The following is a 21,079-nucleotide window of genomic DNA, read 5'->3' on the forward strand; positions in this document are numbered from 1 at the left end:
TAACCTGGTCTGCCTAGTATCTTCCACTACATTCTGCCCCTCATACCCAGTTGGCAGTTTACAACGCAGAGACCACGGGGATGGAGATGTAACACAGAAACAAATACCTTCAGCCCACAGTCCACATCTACTGTCAAACACGGATTTACACCGAGCATTCATCCCAGTTAATTATATTAAATGTCTTAATTCCATTCCTATATTCTCACCCAAGTCCATGTTAGCTTAAGAGATTTCTGAGAAAGAGAAGGAGCCAGACACAGGGTGGGTTGATTAATAAAAAGTTTTTTTTGGAAATAGCAACACAATTCTGGTCAGTCCACACAGCCAATCAGGATGAGCAACACCAGTGCATACTGGTTCTGAGACGCTCCCAATCATCCAATATGTCTTCCCAAGGTGGACAAGGCGATGGAGTGGGTCAGACTGGGGTCAAGGATTCGATCTTTGTGGGAGCCAGCAGTCCAATTCATTCCAGGGAAAGACGGTGATACAGGAGTGGGAGGGTGAGGTTAGAATAGGTAAAGGTCTTGTGAATCCCAACATAGGTCAATGCTGGGAGTGGCATTTTCTTCCCAATTACCCTCTTCTATGAAGAGACATCTCTTGCCCCCAACACCACCTCATCCTGAAGACGTTCACCAGATCACGAGGATGTGCAGGGTTCACTGAAGTCAAACATGGTATTGCATCCCTGGCTTGGAAGAGGCTATAGTGGTGGTGGTGGGGAGTTCAATGGGAGCAAGGGGATGCTGTGCGCAGATCCCATTCTTCCCTGTTATGTGTTGGGATCAGCACTTAAACATGGTCTCACAACCGTCAGTGATTGAAGAACCCACTGAAAGCCGAAAAGTCATTCAGGGCTCAACATGGCCAATGTTTTGTCTGGCTAAGGAGCCTAGAGGCAAGATGAGGGTGTCACTCCGGACAGAGATGGGGAGAAATTCTCTACTATGGAGGGGAGGTGCATTTCTGGAACTCCCACCTGAACAGCAGTCCGGAGTGGGACTGACCGCCGTGGGATGGGACTCTCGAAGGACCCAACCACTACTCTTCCATGTTAGTCCCAAGGCCAGGGTAAGGTCATCCCATCACTGGACCAGATAAGGGAGCATGGCAGTGGGGAGGGGGTGCAGGTGCTGATGGTGAAGAAGGCAGAGCCCCTGGAGTAATGAGGGCCACACACCCTTGCTCCTTAACCATACAAGTGGTCCTCAGTGCCCAGGGAGCTGAGCTTGTTGACACTCTGCCAGCACAGGCAGGATTGACCCTCTCCATATCGACATAAATCCCCCCCACCACCCCTCCCCACTTTCTCTTCCCGCCTGAGCAGGTAAAGGGACAGCTGGGGTGGACAGTGGGGGTACAGTTGGCCAATCTGGACTGGGCAGAGTGGAATTCTCACTTCATTCAGAGTTCACCCCCTGCTTTCGTTGGAAATGACCACTCACCCTGGGCAGAATTGACTCCTCACCTAAGGCAAAGGTGAACCCTTCATTTCTGGCAGAGTCGACCCCTCAATCCCAGGCAGACGAGATCCCAGGAGGATCACCTCCCTTTTCAGCCTTCTCATCCAACCCTTCCCAGAGTTAAAGCACCAGCCTGACAACAGGGTTGCCATGACCAGATATTTCCTGGTTCAGCCCACGTTTGCCCACCACCTTCTCCTCTTCACCCTCCAGCTGCTCCTTCTCAGAGCCGGCTTCCTGCAGCCCCCGGGTCATCTCTCCCCGCCTTGGGCAGCCACCGCCCCCTGCCCGGCTTCCTCCCCCTCGGACCCCGGCCAAGGCCGCTGAGCCCCGGTGGACCCACTTGAGCTGCCCATTCTTCAGGGCGTAGCGGGTGTCACCAAACCACTGGATGATGTCTGCACGGGCCAGGCCAGTGCTCTGCACCAGCCTGCTGTAGTCATCAGCACTCGGCCAGCGGCATCGCAGGAAGAAGCCCTTCAACACGGCCAGCTGCTCCTTGGACTTACGGGGACGGCCTAGCAGGGGGGGTTGGAGGCGGGGACTGGCCAGCCTGGGGGCGGCTTCTTGCGGCCCCTCCTCCTCATCCATCTCCCCCTCCTCCTCCTCCTCCCCATCCTGCTGAAGGAGGGGTTTGCTCTCAGGACCAGCTTCCCCTCCCGGGCTGTCGCGGGCCTTGGAATTCCAGCACTCTGTTTGTTCTAGAGGAAGGTGGCCGGGGGAGGAGCCACTCCTAAGGCCCGCTGGGTGAGCCTGGCCCTTAAGACCACACGGTCCCGGGACACACTTGGACCCTGGCACCATTGTGGGCAGTGGGAGTCGTAGTGGGCTGCGGCCCTGCTGCAGCTTATCGCGGGCTTCCCACACCTCCTCAGGGGTCCAGCTGATGCCGTGTCGCAGTCTCTGCACAGCGAACCACACCCTGACCCGCTCTGCCGGTAGCCCTGCTGACAGGCCACAGCGGGCCAGCTCGGCCGGGCTCGGGTAAGGGAAGCGGCTGAAGGACTCAGCCAGGGGCCCACCGGCCTCCAGCTCCAGCTCGTTGTCTGGATCTGGCTCAGTGGTAGGCTCTGGTAGCTTGCACTGGGAGGAGGAGGAGGTGCCCTCCACTGTCACTGCTGAGGGAATGGGAGCTGCCTTCTCTGGGCTGGCTGCAGCTCCTGGCCCAGACTCAGCTTCCCCGCCTGCCTCGGCCTCATCCTCGCCTGTCAGGTCGATCTGCACGATAGCTGACTCCCTGCCCCCACATTCGCCTTCTGCCCTGGGGCTGTGGCCCTCGGGCTGGCCCAGGAGCATATGTGCTGTTTGGCCCAGGCCTGAGGTTGTCCCCCGGGACAGGTTGGGGTGAGGTCCTTTGGTAGGGCCACCAGTCAGTTCCAGGCTGGGATAAAGATCTCCAGTCAGTCTCAGGCTGGGTTGGGGATCCTTGGTCAGTCCGTAGCCAGCAATGGGCCTCCCTCTAAATCCCAGACTGGGATGGGGGCCTCCGGTCACTCCCAGGCTGAGGTGGGACTCTTCAGTCAGTCCTAGGCCAGCAATAGGCCCTCCAGTCAGTCTCAGACCGGGATGCAGGCCCCCGGTAGGCCCCAGCCTCGAGAGGAGTCCCCAGATATGCTCGGGTCCCCGGCCAGGGATGGGACCTCTAATATGGCTGGGGCTGAGGATGGGCCGGGGACTGATAGTTACACCCAGTCCCGGGACAGGGGCCCCCAGGAGGCCAGGCACGAGGCTTGCAGGTAGGCCCAACAGGCCGTACAGCTCCTGCAGCACCACAGCTGGGTGGACAGTGTGAAGATGGAGGTTGAAGGGCTGCAACTGGTCAGCATGGTACCCGCAGATCTGGCAGTGGTATCCCTCTGGCCCTTCCTCGTCCTCAATTCCATCCTCTTCCTGGTCTTTGTCCTCCTCCCTCTCCCAGCGTCGACTGGCTCCCAGCACTCGCTCCCGGTCCTGCTCCCGGTCGTACAACACCTCAGGGGCCCCAGGCCTGGACCAGCTCCCTTCCTCGGTCTCACCTGCTGCCCTCTCCTGTCCATTCGGCCCCACCGGTTGTGGAGCGCTGGACTTGCGCTTGGCCGCCATTCTGGAGGGAGTCAGAGAGTCAGTCGGTCTCTGCTGCACATTCCTGTGGGTGGAGCATAGTGTGGTCAGGGTATGTACTCTCTCCCGCCTTGCATCACCCCACTGATCTCCAACCTCCAGAGACCTGGGTTCAATCCCAAACTCTGCCACTGTGTGTTTGGAGTTTGCACACTCTGCTTGTGACCCTTTGGGCTTCCCCTGGGGGCTGCAGTTCCAGAGACACGCCAGTGGGTGGGTTAATTGGCCACTGGAAATTGTAAGCCACCTCCTCCCCCCCCCCCCCCCATTGCGTGGGTAAGTAGTGGAATCTTGGGAGTTATAGAGTCATAGAAAAGTACAGCACAGAAACAGGTCCTTCGCCGCAACTAGTCCATGCTAAAACCATTTAAGCTGCCTACTCCCATCGATCTGCACCGAGCCTATAGCCCTCCATAACCCTACTATCCATGCACCTATCCAAATTTCGCTTAACTGTTGAAATTGAGCTCTCAAGCACTGCTTCTGCTGTCAGCTCATTCCATACTCTCATGACCTTCTGAGTGAAGAAGTTGCTCCTCATGTTCCACTTGAACTTTCACCCTTAACCCATGACCTACCCAACCTCAGTGGAAAAAGCCTGCTTGCATTTACCCATCTATACCCCTCAAAACTTTATAAACTGTATCTCTATCAAATCTCTCAATCTTTTATATTCTAAGGAATAGAATCCTAACCTACTCAATCTTTTCTTACAACTCAGGTCCTGCAGACTGGCAACATCCTTGTAAATTTTCTCTGTACTTTTTCAACCTTATTTACATCTTTCCTGTAGATAGGTGACCAAACGTGCACACAATACTCCAAATTAGGTCTCACCAATGTCTCATACAACTTCAACATAACATCCCATCTCCTGTGCTCAGTACTTTGATTTACGAAGGCCAATGAGCCAGAAGCTTTCTTTGACGGGAATGCGAGGAGAATTAAATCAGATCCATGTAAATGAGTGGTCGGTGGATACTGAGGTTGGGTAGGTCATGGGTTAAGGGTGAAAGTTCAAGTGGAACATGAGGAGCAACTTCTTCACTCAGAGGGTCATGAGAGTATGGAATGAGCTGACAGCAGAAGCGGTGCATGAGAGCTCAATTTCAACAGTTAAGAGAAATTTGGATAGGTGCATGGATAGTATGACCTGAGAACCTGCTTCTGTGCTGGACTGAGCACATCTACAAGGACTCTGGCCACAAGAAAGCATCCAGGCCATCCTCCCTTCCCTACTACCACCGGGCAGAAGCCTCAGGTTCAGGAACAGTTATTACCTGTCAACCATCGGTCTCCTGAACTGGCGTGGATAATTTCACTCACCCCAACCCTGAACTGATCCCACGACCTACAGACTCACTTTCCAGGATCAGTATGTTATATATTTACTTGTACTTTTGCACATTGGTTGTTCATCAGTCTTTGTTTAGAACATAGAATAGTACAGCACAGTACAGTACAGGCCTTTGTGCCAACCCTTAAACCCTACCTCCCATATAACCCCTCACCTTAAATTCCTCCATATACCTGTCTAGCAGTCTCTTAAATTTCACTAGTGTATCTGCCTCCACCACTGACTCAGGCACTGTATTCCACGCACCAACCACTCTGAGTAAAAAAACCTTCCTCTAATATCCCCCTTGAACTTCCCACCCCCTACCATAAAGCCATGTCCTCTTGTATTGAGCAGTGGTGCCCTGGGGAAGAGATGCTGGCTGTCCACTCTTATCTATTCCTCTTATTATCTTGTACACCTCTATCATGTCTCCTCTCATCCTCCTTCTCTCCAAAGAGTAAAGCCCTAGCTCCCTTAATCTCTGATCATAATGCATACTCTCTAAACCAGGCAGCATCCTGGTAAATCTCCTCTGTACCCTTTCCAATGCTTCCACATCCTTCCTATAGTGAGGTGACCAGAACTAGACACAGTACTTCAAGTGTGGCCTAACCAGAGTTTTATAGAGCTGCATCATTACATCACAACTCTTAAACTCTATCCCTCGACTTATGAAAGCAAGCTTTCTTAACTACCCTATCTACCTGTGAGGCAACTTTCAGGGATCTGTGGACATGTACCCCGAGATCCCTCTGCTCCTCCACACTACCAAGTATCCTGCCATTTACTTGTATTCTGCCTTGGAGTTTGTCCTTCCAAAGTGTATCACCTCACACTTCTCCAGGTCGAACTCCATCTGCCACTTACTCAGTCAACTTCTGCATCCTATCAATGTCTCTCTGCAATCTTCGACAATCCTCTACACTATCTACAACACCACCAACCTTTGTGTCGTCTGCAAACTTGCCAACCCACCCTTCTACCCCCACATCCAGGTCATTAATAAAAATCATGAAAAGTAGAGGTCCCAGAACAGATCCTTGTGGGACATCACTAGTCACAATCCTCCATTCTGAATGTACTCTCTCCACCATGACCCCTTGCTTTCTGCAGGCGAGCCAATTCTGAATCCACCTGGCCAAACTTACCTGGATCCCATGCCTTCTGACTTTCTGAATAAGCCTACCGTGTGGAACCTTGTGAAATGCCTTACTAAAATCCATATAGATCACATCCACTGCACTACCCTCATCTATATGCCTGGTCACCTCCTCAAAGAACTCTATCAGGCTTGTTAGACATGATCTGCCCTTCACAAAGCCATACTGACTGTCCCTGATCAGACCATGATTCTCTAAATGCCCATAGATCCTATCTCTAAGGATCTTTTCCAACAACTTTCCCACCACAGACGTAAGGCTCACTGGTCTATAGTTAACCGGACTATCCCTACTACCTTTTTTGAACAAGGGGACAACATTCGCTGCCTTCCAATCCTCCGGTACCATTCCCGTGGACAACGAAGACATGAAGATCCTAGCCAGAGGCTCAGCAATCTCTTCCCTCGCCTCATGGAGCAGCCTGGGGAATATTCCATCAGGCCCCGGGGACTTATCTGTCCTAATGTATTTTAACAACTCCAACACCTCCTCTCCCTTAATATCAGCATGCTCCAGAACATCAACCTCACTCATATTGTCCTCACCATCATCAAGTTCCCTCTCATTGGTGAATACAGAAGAGAAGTATTCATTGAGGACCTCGCTCACTTCCACAGCCTCCAGGCACATCTTCCCATCTTTATCTCTAATCGGTCTATGTATAACTTTCCATAAATTCTATTGTATTTCTTTATTTTCCTGTAAATGCCTGAATAATTTAAACAATATCTAAATATGGCTCTGACTTTGAATCTCACTGACCCCAGTAAAGGCAATCCAATCATTGCTATAGCTTTGGCTGAGAGATCCTACTATGCATAAGCTGTTACAGCAGTATCAAAATTTCCTTGACCAGATGTGAACGACCTAGCGGCCCAGTAGTTAGAGCTGTCACCTCCCAGCCCCAGGGATTTGATGGGAGTGTCATAGAGGACAGGGGTTGCTCCCCATGGAGATGGGGCAAAACTGCACCCCCCCCCGTGTTGCAATAAATGTATATGAGAGAGAGATGAAGAGGAAGAGTTAAGCAGGTGAAGGAGTGAGTAGGACAAGCAGTCACAGGGAGAGGAGAGGGGTGAGCGAGGGAGTGAGACAAGGTCACAGAGAAAGGTGTGACTGAGCAAGTGATGAAGAGGTCATGGGGAGAGGGAGAATGAGCAAGGGGAATATGGCCAGGTGGATAGTTGAGCCAAAGAGGCTAGCCACTGGCTAACTAACTCTCCAGGCAGTTGGAACTCTTGTTCAACTGACAGTATTGGGGCTGGAGGTTAACTGGGCCTGGGCTAAGAAAAACAAACTGCTGGAGGACCCAGGGGGTTTTCCCTCTGCCTCCTCATCAGCTGAGTTCCTCCAGCATCTGCAGTCCCTTGTGTCTCCAGGAGTCTGCCTGGGGAACTGGGGGCTGCCCAGCTGCTGCATTTAATCCATCGTTCCGGCAGCCAATTTCTGCCTGGATCGCCCAGCCAAGTTCAGATCTATGGGTACAATTAAGGAGTGTGGAGAGGCCATTTGGCCCTTCTAGCCTTCCCCTTCCCCATTCTAGACAATTGCAGATTATTTGATGGCAGCCTCGACTGGATGTTCCCTGGTGACCTTTCTCCTCCTTCGTTGCGAGTCCACGTGGAATCACACAGAACTAGGCCCTTCAGCTCTCCTTGACCATCGACCATCAGCACTAATCCTGTTTACCAGCACTTGCTCTGACGTCCTCTGCCGCCTCAGGTTCAAGTGCGCATCCGGATACTCCCTCAGTGTTGGCGTGTGGGGAGGCGGTAGGGTATGCCTCTGCCTTTGCTGCCCCTGATAGCAACCACCCTCTGAGAGAAAATGTCCTCCCTCAGATCCCCTTTGAACCTTCCTACTTATGCCTTCTGGTCATCCTGTAATAGAAGTCTCAGGTTAATGGGCTGCCCCAATTAACCAGAATCCACTGTATTTAAAACGGTGGTGGATAGGTTCTCGATTAGTCAGCGTGTCAAAGGTTACGGGGAGAAGGCAGGAGAATGGTGTTGAGAGGGAAAATAAATCAGCCATGATGGAACGGCAGAACAGACTTAATTGGCTGAATGGAATCTAATTCTGCTTCTATCTTATGCTCTTATAAGAGGAAAAGTTTTCCTATCACTAATCATTTTATCTATCTCTGGCCAGAAGAAGCCTGACAGCTCAAGGACAGCTTTTATCGGCTGTTATAGGCTATTGAACGGATCTTAGGTGCAATAAGATGGAATCAATCTCACAATCTACCTTGTTCTGGCCTTGCACCTTATTGTATGCATGAACTGCACTTTCCCCTTAACTGTGCATTATGTTATTGTTTTTACTTGTGCTCCCTCAATGTACTGATGTGATGAAAAGATCTGTGAATAGTGTACAAAACATTCCCTCTCAAGCCCATCACCTCTTCCACCTTTCATCTCCCAGTTTCTGACTTCATCTCCCCTTTCCCCCTCACCTGGTTTCCTTTATCATCTGCTGGCTTGTGTTCCTTCTCCACCCCCCACCTTTCCCTTCCCCCTTCTTTTCCAGTCCTGATGAAGAGTCTCGGTCTGAAACGTTGACTGTTTATTCCCCTCCATCGATTCTGCCTGACCTTCTGAGTTCCTCCAGCATTTTGTAAGTGTCCTCCATTCCCCAACTATTAGTATGTCTGGCTAAATGTTTCTTAAATGTCGCTATTATATCTGCTTCAACCATCTCCCCTGGCAGCCTATTCCAGACACCCATCACTATCTGTATAAAAGAATATACCCCTTAAATCTCCTTTAAACTTTCCACCTCTCACTTTAAACCTAAGGCCTCTAGTATTTGGGTGGCACAGTACGTAGCAGCTAGCATAGCAATACAATACCAGTGATTGGGGTCCAATTCCCACCTCGGTCTGTGAAGTTTGTACGTTCTCCACTTGACTGTGTGGGTCTCCTCTGGGTGCTCTGGTTTCCTCCCACATTCCAAAGACACGCAGTTAGGCTGCGCGTTGTTGTGCACATGCTGTGTTGGCGCTAGGTGCTTAGCGACACTTGTGAATTGCCCCCATCACATCCTCAGACCGTGTTGGACATTGATGCAAAGGATGCATTTCACTGAATGTTTCAATGTATGTTCGACAAATAGAACTAATCTTAAATCTTAATTTGATATTTTCTCCCTTGAAAAAGAGCATCTGTGCCTCTCACAACTTTACAAGCTTCTACCAGACCTCCCCTCAGTCTCCACCACTGCAGAGAAAACAATCAAACTCTCCTTCCAGTTAATGCTCTCTAATCCAGGCAACATCCTGGTTAGCCTCCCTAGCAGGCTTTCTAAACTCTTCACATCCTTTCTATAGTACAGCGCACAAGATTGCAAAGTCTTACACAAAGTATTGGAGGAACTGAGCAGGTCAGGCAGCTTGACTGGTGGCAAATAAATAGTTGACGTTTACGGCTGAGACTCTTCATCAGGATTCACTGAGTGTGTTGCTCAAGATTTCCAACATCTGCAGAATCTGTTTGTAGCCAGTTATATCCAGCTGCTCATGAGTTCCCACCATTTATTCTAGTGCCCCAACTGATGCCCTCTTTCCCAATCTATCTGCTTGTTTTGCCACTCTTAGAGAGCTGTGGACTTTCACCCCAGTATCCCTCTGTACACCAATGCCCCCAGGTGCCCTGGCATGAACTGCACACTTTCCTCCTGCATTTGGCCTCCTGAAACAATTATCCAATCCTCCAAAAGGGGCCTAACCCAGGCCCAGTCCATAGTCAGTCTTCTCCAGCACAAAAATAGTCTTATGCTCCATTCCATTCAATCCCACCTTCCCTCCACCAGCCTCCCCACACTGATCCCATTTGTCTGTATCCTCCTACACCATCCTGATTAAATATAACCTGGTGCTCCAACACAGACATTGACACACCATCACCCGCAACCCACTACACTGCCCATGTCCGACATACCAAAACATACAATCACACACAGCCCATCTCTGACACCATCACACACAGCCCATCTCTGACACCGTCACACACAGCCCATCTCTGACACCGTCACACACAACCCATCTCCGACACACCGTCACACACAGCCCGTCTCCGACACACCGTCGCACACAGCCCATCTCTGACACTCCGTCACACACAGCCCATCTCCGACACACCGTCACACACAGCCCGTCTCCGACACACCGTCACACACAGCCTGTCTCTGACACACCGTCGCACACAGCCCGTCACTGACGCACCGTCACACACAGCCCATCTCTGACACTCCGTCACACACAGCCCATCTCTGACACCGTCGCACACAGCCCATCTCTGACACACCGTCTCACACAGCCCGTCTGTGACGCACCGTCACACACAGATCATCCCTGACACCATCGCACACAGATCATCCCTGACACACCATCGCACACAGATCATGCCTGACACAACGTCGCACACAGTCCATCTCTGACACACCGTCACACACAGCCCATCTCTGACACACCGTCGCACACAGCCCATCTCTGACACACCGTCGCACACAGCCCGTCTTTGACACCGTCACACACAGCCCCTCTCAGACACACTGTCACACACAGCCCCTCTCAGACACCGTCACACACAGCCTGTCTCTGACACACCGTCTCACACAGCCCATCTCTGACACCGTCACACACAGCCCGTCTCTGACACACCGTCACACACAGATCATCCATGACACCCTGTCACACACAGCCCATCTCTGACACCATCACACACAGCCCATCTCTGACACCGTCACACACAGCCCGTCGCCGACACACCGTCACACACAGCCCATCTCCGACACCATCACACACAGCCCATCTCTGACACACCATCACACACAGCCCATCTCTGACACCATCACACACAGCCCATCTCTGACACACCGTCACACACAGCCCGTCTCTGACACACCGTCACACACAGCCCATCTCTGACACACCGTCTCACACAGCCCGTCTGTGACGCACCGTCACACACAGATCATCCCTGACACCATCGCACACAGATCATCCCTGACACACCATCGCACACAGATCATGCCTGACACAACGTCACACACAGTCCATCTCTGACACACCGTCGCACACAGCCCGTCTTTGACACCGTCACACACAGCCCGTCTCTGACACACCATCGCACACAGATCATCCCTGACACACCATCGCACACAGATCATCCCTGACACACCATCGCACACAGATCATGCCTGACACAACATCACACACAGTCCATCTCTGACACACCGTCACACACAGCCCGTCTCTGACACACCGTCACACACAGATCATCTCTGACACACCGTCACACACAGCCCGTCTCTGACACACCATCGCACACAGATCATCCCTGACACACCATCGCACACAGATCATGCCTGACACAACGTCACACACAGTCCATCTCTGACACACCGTCACACACAGCCCGTCTCTGACACACCGTCACACACAGATCATCTCTGACACACCGTCACACACAGCCCGTCTCTGACACACCGTCTCACACAGCCCATCTCTGACGCACCATCACACACAGATCATCTGTGACACACCGTCTCACACAGCCCATCTCTGACACCGTCACACACAGCCCGTCTCTGACACACCGTCACACACAGATCATCCATGACACCCTGTCACACACAGCCCATCTCTGACACACCGTCACACACAGCCCGTCTCTGACACACCGTCGCACACAGCCCATCTCTGACACCATCACACACAGCCCATCTCTGACACCGTCACACACAGCCCATCTCTGACACACCGTCACACACAGCCCATCTCTGACACACCGTCACACGCAGCCCATCTCTGACACACCGTCACACACAGCCCATCTCTGACACCATCACACAACCCATCTCTGACACACCGTCACACACAGCCCGTCTCCGACACACCGTCACACACAGCCCATCTCTGATACCGTCACACACAGCCCATCTCTGACACACCGTCACTTCGTCACACACAGCCCGTCTCTGACACACCGTCACACACAGCCCATCTCTGACACACCGTCACACACTGCCCATCTGACACACCGTCACACACTGCCCATCTGACACACCGTCACACACAGCCCATCTCTGACACACCGTCACACACAGCCCATCTCTGACACCATCACACACAGCCCGTCTCTGACACACCGTCACACACAGCCCATCTCTGACACACCGTCGCACACAGCCCATCTCTGACACCATCACACACAGCCCATCTCTGACACCGTCACACACAGCCCGTCGCCGACACACCGTCACACACAGCCCGTCTCCGACACACCGTCACACACAGCCCATCTCTGACACCATCACACACAGCCCATCTCTGACACACCATCACACACAGCCCATCTCTGACACACCTTCGCACACAGCCTATCTCAGACACCATCACACACAGATCATCTGTGACACACCGTCACACACAGCCCGTCTCTGACACACCGTCACTCCGTCACACACAGCCCGTCTCTGACACCATCACACACAGCCCGTCTCCGACACACCGTCACACACAGCCCGTCTCCGACACACCGTCACACACAGATCATCTGTGACACACCGTCACACACAGCCCATCTCTGACACACCGTCACACACAGCCCGTCTCTGACACACCGTCACACACAGCCCGTCTCTGACACCATCGCACACAGCCCATCTCTGGCACACCGTCACACATAGCCCGTCTCTGACACACCGTCACACACAGATCATCTGTGACACACCGTCACACACAGCCCGTCTCTGACACACCGTCACACACAGATCATCCCTGACACCCCGTCACACACAGCCCATCTCTGACACACCGTCGCACACAGCCCATCTCTGACACCATCACACACAGCCCATCTCTGACACCGACACACACAGCCCGTCGCCGACACACCGTCACACACAGCCCGTCGCCGACACACCGTCACACACAGCCCGTCTCTGACACCATCACACACAGCCCATCTCTGACACACCATCACACACAGCCCATCTCTGACACACCGTCGCACACAGCCCATCTCTGACACACCTTCACACACAGCCCGTCTCTGACACACTGTCACACACAGCCCGTCTCTGACACCATCACACACAGCCCGTCTCCGACACACCGTCACACACAGCCCGTCTCCGACACACCGTCACACACATATCATCTGTGACACACCGTCACACACAGCCCGTCTCTGACACACCGTCACACACAGCCCGTCTCTGACACCATCACACACAGCCCATCTCTGACACACCGTCACACACAGCCCATCTCTGACACCATCACACACAGCCCATCTCTGACACCATCGCACACAGCCCATCTCTGACACACCGTCACACACAGCAAATCTCTGACACCATCACACACAGCCCATCTCCGACACACCGTCACACACAACCCGTCTCCGACACACCGTCACTCCGTCACACACAGCCCGTCTCTGACACACCGTCACACACAGCCCATCTCTGACACACCGTCACACACAGCCCGTCTCTGACACACCGTCACTCCGTCACACACAGCCCGTCTCTGACACACCGTCACACACAGCCCGTCTCTGACACACCGTCACACACAGCCCATCTCTGACACACCGTCACACACTGCCCATCTCTGACACACCGTCACACACAGCCCATCTCTGACACCATCACACACAGCCCGTCTCTGACACACCGTCTCACACAGCCCATCTCTGACGCACCATCACACACAGATCATCTGTTACACACCGTCTCACACAGCCCATCTCTGACACCGTCACACACAGCCCGTCTCTGACACACCGTCACACACAGATCATCCCTGACACCCCGTCACACACAGCCCATCTCTGACACACCGTCACACACTGCCCATCTGACACACCGTCACACACAGCCCATCTCTGACACACCGTCACACGCAGCCCATCTCTGACACACCGTCACACACAGCCCATCTCTGACACACCGTCACACAGCCTGTCTCTGACACACCGTCACACACAGCCCATCTCTGACACACCGTCACACACAGCCCGTCTCTGACACCGTCACACCCAGCCCATCTCTGACACACCGTCACACACAGCCCATCTCTGACACACCGTCACACAGCCCGTCTCCGACACACCGTCACACACAGATCATCTCTGACACACCGTCACACACAGCCCGTCTCTGACACCATCGCACACAGCCCATCTCTGACACACCGTCACACACAGATCATCTCTGACACACCGTCACACACAGCCCATCTCTGACACACCGTCACACACAGCCCATCTCTGACACACCGTCACACACAGCCCATCTCTGACACCATCACACACAGCCCATCTCTGACACCATCATACACAACCCATCTCTGACACACCGTCACACACAGCCCCTCTCTGACACACCATCATACACAACCCATCTCTGACACCATCACACACAACCCATCTCTGACACACCGTCACACACAGCCCGTCTCTGACACACCGTCACACACAGCCCGTCTCTGACACCATCACACACAGCCCGTCTCCGACACACCGTCACACACAGCCCGTCTCCGACACACCGTCACACACAGATCATCTGTGACACACCGTCACACACAGATCATCTCTGACACACCGTCACACACAGCCCGTCTCTGACACCATCGCACACAGCCCGTCTCTGACACACCGTCACACACAGATCATCTCTGACACACCGTCACACACAGCCCGTCTCTGACACACCGTCACACACAGCCCGTCTCTGACACCGTCACACCCAGCCCATCTCTGACACACCGTCACACACAGCCCATCTCTGACACACCGTCACACAGCCCGTCTCCGACACACCGTCACACAGCCCGTCTCCGACACACCGTCACACACAGATCATCTGTGACACACCGTCACACACAGATCATCTCTGACACACCGTCACACACAGCCCGTCTCTGACACCATCGCACACAGCCCATCTCTGACACACCGTCACACACAGATCATCTCTGACACACCGTCACACACAGCCCATCTTTGACACACCGTCACACACAGCCCATCTCTGACACCATCACACACAGCCCATCTCTGACACCATCATACACAACCCATCTCTGACACACCGTCACACACAGCCCGTCTCTGACACACCATCATACACAACCCATCTCTGACACCATCACACACAACCCATCTCTGACACACCGTCACACACAGCCCGTCTCTGACACACCGTCACACACAGCCCGTCTCTGACACCATCACACACAGCCCGTCTCCGACACACCGTCACACACAGCCCGTCTCCGACACACCGTCACACACAGATCATCTGTGACACACCGTCACACACAGCCCATCTCTGACACCATCACACACAGCCCGTCTCTGACACCATCACACACAGCCCATCTCTGACACCATCGCACACAGCCCGTCTCTGACACACCATCACTCCGTCACACACAGCCCGGCTCTGACACACCGTCACACACAGCCCATCTCTGACACACTGTCACACACAGCCCGTCTCTGACACACCGTCACACACAGCCCGTCTCTGACACACCGTCACACACTGCCCATCTGACACACCGTCACACACAGCCCATCTCTGACACCATCACACACAGCCCATCTCTGACACCATCACGCACAGCCCATCTCTGACACACTGTCACATACAGCCCATCTCTGACACCATCACACACAGCCCATCTCTGACACACCGTCACACACAGCCCGTCTCTGACACCATCACACACAGCCCATCTCTGACACACCGTCACACACAGCCCATCTCTGACACACCGTCACACACAGCTCGTCTCTGACACCATCACACACAGCCCATCTCTGACACACCGTCACACACAGCCCATCTCTGACACCATCACACACAGCCCGTCTCTGACACAATGTCACACACAGCCCGTCTCTGACACACCGTCACACACAACCCATCTCTGACACCGTCACACACAGCCCATCTCTGACACCGTCACACACAGCCCATCTCTGACACACCGTCACACACAGCCCATCTCTGACACCATCACACACAGCCCATCTCTGACACCGTCACACACAGCCCATCTCTGACACACCGTCACACACAGCCCATCTCTGACACCATCACACACAGCCCATCTCTGACACACCGTCACACACAGCCCGTCGCCGACACACCGTCACACACAGCCCATCTTTGACTCTCCAATTGTAGATTTAGTCGCCTAGGTTGCAAGTGAATAAGAGTTTATATAGTTTTGTGAACATTAGCTATGAGTGGCCTTTTGATCATGGATGTCAGGACTGAGGCTGATGGTGTTTTTTCAAGGGTGTGATTATTTTTATGGTTAGAGAGACCTGGCTGCAGTTCTGGGCGTTCAGCTAGATCAATCCAATGATAGAATTAGGAAGGAACATCTAGGTAGCCTCATGTTCAGAGACTCCAGCTGGTGGGTGGGACCCTCTTCTTGAGTGTCCATTCTTTAAAAGGCACTTGGACAGGTACACGGAGAGGAAAGGTTCAGTGGGAAATGGGCCTAACTTGGTTGGGGATTTCGGTCAACACTGAGCAGAATAACCTGTCTCTGTGCTGCATGACCCTAATCTCATCCAGGCATACATACTGATTGTGGCAGGATGAGAATAAAACATTTAAGTGTTTCTCCTTTCTGTGACTGAAATAGGAATTGAGGAATTTGTCAGGGTGGGGAACTGCAACCTTGGTCCTCAGCTGCTGGTCAAAGAAAATAGTGCGATTGTGTCCTTGCATGCCACTGAGATAGAGATGTCTGTGTGTGTGGGTGTGCATTAGAGGACATCTTAGATTTAATGCAATGATCAGGAGAATATTCAAACAGAACAGGAGGGGTTGAAGAGAGGGAGGAGAGAGTGAATGAGATAGAGGGTGAAGCAAATTAGAGGGCAAGAGGAGGGAGAAATGAAACGATTGAAAAAGTAAAGGAAGGGAAGGGAGAAAGAAAGAATGAAGCAGAGAGAGGAGAGAAAAGATGAGGAAGAGGAGAGAGTTGAGAGAGACAGGGAAGGAGATGAGGGGAAGAGGGAAAGAAAGGAAAGAGGAAGATGGTGTGGAAATAGAAATGAAGAGAACAGAAAAGACAGGAAAGGAGTGATAAATGGAAGGAGAGAGAAAGGGGAGAAAAGTGGAGAAAAATTGAGAAGTGGACAGTGGAAAGAGAAAAAGAGGGGAGTGGAGAGTGGACAGAGAGAGGGAAAGGGGGCTGTAGAGAGGAAAGGGGAGAGAGGTGGAGAGTGGAAAGAGAGAGGGACAGAGGGGAGTGAGGAGCACGGAGGTGCGGGAGCTGTGGGCCCTTCCACAATCTCGGCCGTCTCCTGGGCAGCGCACCCCGAGTCCTCGCTGTTCTCCAACTCGCACTGACCCCCCACCCACTGCCCGCTGCATCTTCAGCGTCCCCCCCGCTCAAAACAGTCGCCATGTTCAGTACATACGCACGCTCCTCTCTGCCCGTTCCCACCCTCCTTCCTGGAGGCGACACTTTAATGACCACAAAACAGCAAGCAGCTGCTCCGGCTTACAGATAAGGAAGGGTGCAGCGGCCAGCGTTTACAAACCTCCACTCTCAGCGCGAACGGGTCTCGCTGGCCTCTGCCCTCTCCTCCTCTTCCTCCCGTCCCGTCCCGTCCATCCGGATATTTCAAGCGTTGCGCTCCCTTTGTAACGATTCCCGTTTCAGTCTGTTCCCGCTGCTGATCCCTCTCGTGTCTCCGTCCCAGTCACACGCTCTCGCTCCTTCTGTTAAAGGGAACTGGACGCGGGGGCTCCGTTCATTAAAAGTCAGACCTAGGGGAGACTGACCAAGAGAGGGCAGTCCCTACGCAGTTACTGAGAGAGAGGGGTGGGGGTGGGGATGGGGAGGCGGTCACAAACAGGCGCGCCTACAAATAGTGTCACCTACAATCACACCGAAAGCTCATTTGAACACAGTTTTACCGGTGAAACATTCATCAAATGAAAAACATACCGTACTAAAGCACGGACAAAACTGCACTGTTAATGTCGCGTACACACACACACACACACACACACCACCCACACATTCACACACTGTCTCTCTCTCACACACGCATTTATATATATGTATACACACCCCTCTCTCTCACACACACACTCTCTCTCTCTCTCATACACCCTCACACATACAGCCCCTCTCACACATACACCCCCACTCTCTCACACGCATACACACCCCTCTCTATCTCACACATACACCCCCTCTCTCGCTCGCTCTCTCACACACACATACACACCCTTCTCTCTCATACACACTCCCACATACATACACCCCCTCTCTCTCACACTCACACATACACATACACCCCCACTCTCTCACACACATACACACCCTCTCTCACACATACACCCCCTCTCTCTCGCTGTCTCACACACACATACACCCCCTCTCTCTCACACACACACTCTCTCATACATACTCACACATACACATACATCCCCCTCTCTCTCACACATACACCCCCCTCTCTCTCACACATACACCCCCCTCTCTCTCACACATACACCCCCTCTCTCGCTGTCTCACACACACACACACTCACACATACACATACACCCCCTCTCTCTCACACACATACACACTCTCTCTCGCTGTCTCACGCACACACAGGAACAGTAAAGGTTCCCGAATGGTGAAAGGCTGTGGGTATTCCCTGAACCCCATAACAAACCCAGGTTAACTCCCCCGCCCAATCCCTGTGACTGTTCATAGCGAGGACATTCGAGTGGTTGGGAACTGCTCCGGGAGCGGAGCCATGATCAACCCGTTTCTGCACTGGACGGATCCGCACTAGCTGCACCGATTGGCTCATCCCCTGGGTCTCCACAACCTGCACAGGACATCCCTGAGCCCAAATTTTGCTGGGTTTTCATCTGGGTTAGTAGTGTCCCCACTGAACCCCGCAATTAGGCAAAATGGTGTCACAAATGGACACCACACTCGGAGATGAGAGCCAAGGATGTGTACCTACAGCACCCTAACAGAGCACTAGACACCCAGTGTTTCATGTTTCATCGTGACACACACCTAACCTGACCCTGGGTGTCTTATTGGAACCTACACCCGACCCACCCCGGTGTTTTATCATGATGCACACCCGAACTGACTCTGGGTGTTTTATCACAACATACACCCCTGGCCCGAGCCTGAGTGTCTTACATCTAGAGGAACGTGGTAACCTGCCTCAGCGAAGCAGTTGTAATACGTCCACTGTCATGAATTGCTTTGTATCATCAGCCTGAGGAGCGAATTGAATACATTCCAGTTTGCCTACCGTAACAACAGGCCGAGCAGCAGATGCCATTTCATTGGCCCTTCACTCAACCCTGGAACATCTGGACAGTGAAGATGCATACATCAGGATGCTCTTCATTGACTACAGCTTGACATTGAACATTATCATCCACTCAAAACTAATCAATAAGCTCCAAGGCCTAGACCTCTATACCTTCTTGTGCAACTGGATCCCTGACAATTCGGATTGGCAACAACATCTCCTCCAGAATCTCCATCAGCACAGGTGCTCCAAATCGCTGTGTGCATAGTCTCCCGCTCTACACACTTTATACTTAAGCGAGTGTGGCCAAGCACAGCTCCAGTGCCATATTTAAGTTTGCCGATGTCATAGGTCGAATCAGCATGTAGGAGGGAGATTGAAAATCTGGTTGAGTGGTGCCACAACAACAGTCTCTCGCTGGATGCGAGCAAAACCAAAGCTGATTATTGACTACAGGAGGAGAAATTGGGAGGTCTGTGAACCAGTATTCATCAGGAGATCAGAGGTGGAGAGGGTCAGCAACCTTAAGTTCCTCACCATTATCATTTCAGGGGATCTGTCCTAGATCCAGGATATAAGCCCCATCACAGAAAGCACAACACCTCTACTTCTTAGAAGATTGCGTAGATTTGGCAAGTCATCTAAACGTTGACAGACTTCTATAGATTGCGATGGAGAGTATACTGACTGGTTGCATCATGGCCTGGTGTGGAAACACCAATGCCCTTAAATGGAACGAGAGGAGCCAACGCACTTGACCACTGTTAAACTGCCATCAAGAACACTTATTGTACTGTCCCATGCCCAACTTTGCAAAGCCTTATCACCTGTTCTTATACTCCCAGCATATAGGCAGACCAGTGGTGAGGACTAAGAAGGTATGATCAGGGTGGCGGAGGAGTGCTTTGACTTGGTGGACTGGACAATATTCAGGGAATCATCTTCAGATCTGAATGACTACATCACAGTTAATGCTATAAAACATAGGTCATTGAGTCCTCTCCACCATTTCATTGTGGCTGATCCCGGTTCCCGTTCAACCCCACACACTCGCCCTCTCACCAAATTCCTTGATGCCCCAGCCATTCAGGAGCTATCAACTTCCACATTGAACATACTCACGGCTTGGCCTCCACCGCAGCGGCTGGCAGAGCATTCCACAGATTCATGACTCTTTGGCTAAAAAAATTTCTTCCTACTATTCTAAAAGGTCGCTCCTCAAAATTGTGGCTCCCATTGGAAACATCCTCTCCACATCCACCTTATCTAGTCCTTTCAACATTCAGTAGGTTTCAATGAGATCCCCATGCATTCTTTCAAATTCCAGTGAGTACAGGCCCAAAACTGCCAAATGCTCCTCATATATTAACCCCTTCATTCTTGGAATCATCCTTGTGAACCTCCTCTAGACTCTCCCCAATGATAACACATCCTTTCTGAGATATGGGGCCCAAAACTGGCGACGATACTCCCAAGTGCAGCCTGATTAGTGTCTTATAAAGCTTCAGCATTATCTCCCTGTTTTTATATTCTACTCCTCTTGAAATAAATGGCAGCATTACATTTGCTTTCTTTACCACAGACTCAACCTGTGAATTAACCTTCTGGGAGTCTTACACAAGGACTCCTAAGTCCCTCTGCACCTCTGATGTTTGAATTTTCTGGCATTTAGTTAACAAATTGCACTAT

General features: G+C 52.3%; 1 protein-coding gene across 1 annotated transcript; it reads right to left on the reverse strand.

Moving 5' to 3' along the window:
• Positions 1-268: 268 nt before the first annotated feature.
• Positions 269-18,227, reverse strand: LOC134341240 (zinc fingers and homeoboxes protein 1-like). The gene is made up of 2 exons (XM_063039088.1): positions 17,654-18,227; positions 269-3,594 (listed from the first exon to the last, which is right to left on the reverse strand). Exon 2 carries the CDS (start codon positions 3,549-3,551, stop codon positions 1,590-1,592), a length of 1,962 nt encoding a protein of 653 aa, XP_062895158.1. The 5' UTR covers positions 3,552-3,594; positions 17,654-18,227; the 3' UTR covers positions 269-1,589.
• Between the last annotated feature and the right edge of the window lie 2,852 nt (positions 18,228-21,079).

The sequence above is a fragment of the Mobula hypostoma genome (assembly GCF_963921235.1).
Source record: "Mobula hypostoma chromosome 10 unlocalized genomic scaffold, sMobHyp1.1 SUPER_10_unloc_1, whole genome shotgun sequence".
Lineage (NCBI taxonomy): Eukaryota > Metazoa > Chordata > Chondrichthyes > Myliobatiformes > Myliobatidae > Mobula > Mobula hypostoma.

Coding starts and splice junctions, on each gene's coding strand:
- LOC134341240 (XM_063039088.1), bottom strand. CDS start 3,551: ATGGCGGCCAAGCGCAAGTCCAGCGCTCCACAACCGGTGGGGCCGAAT.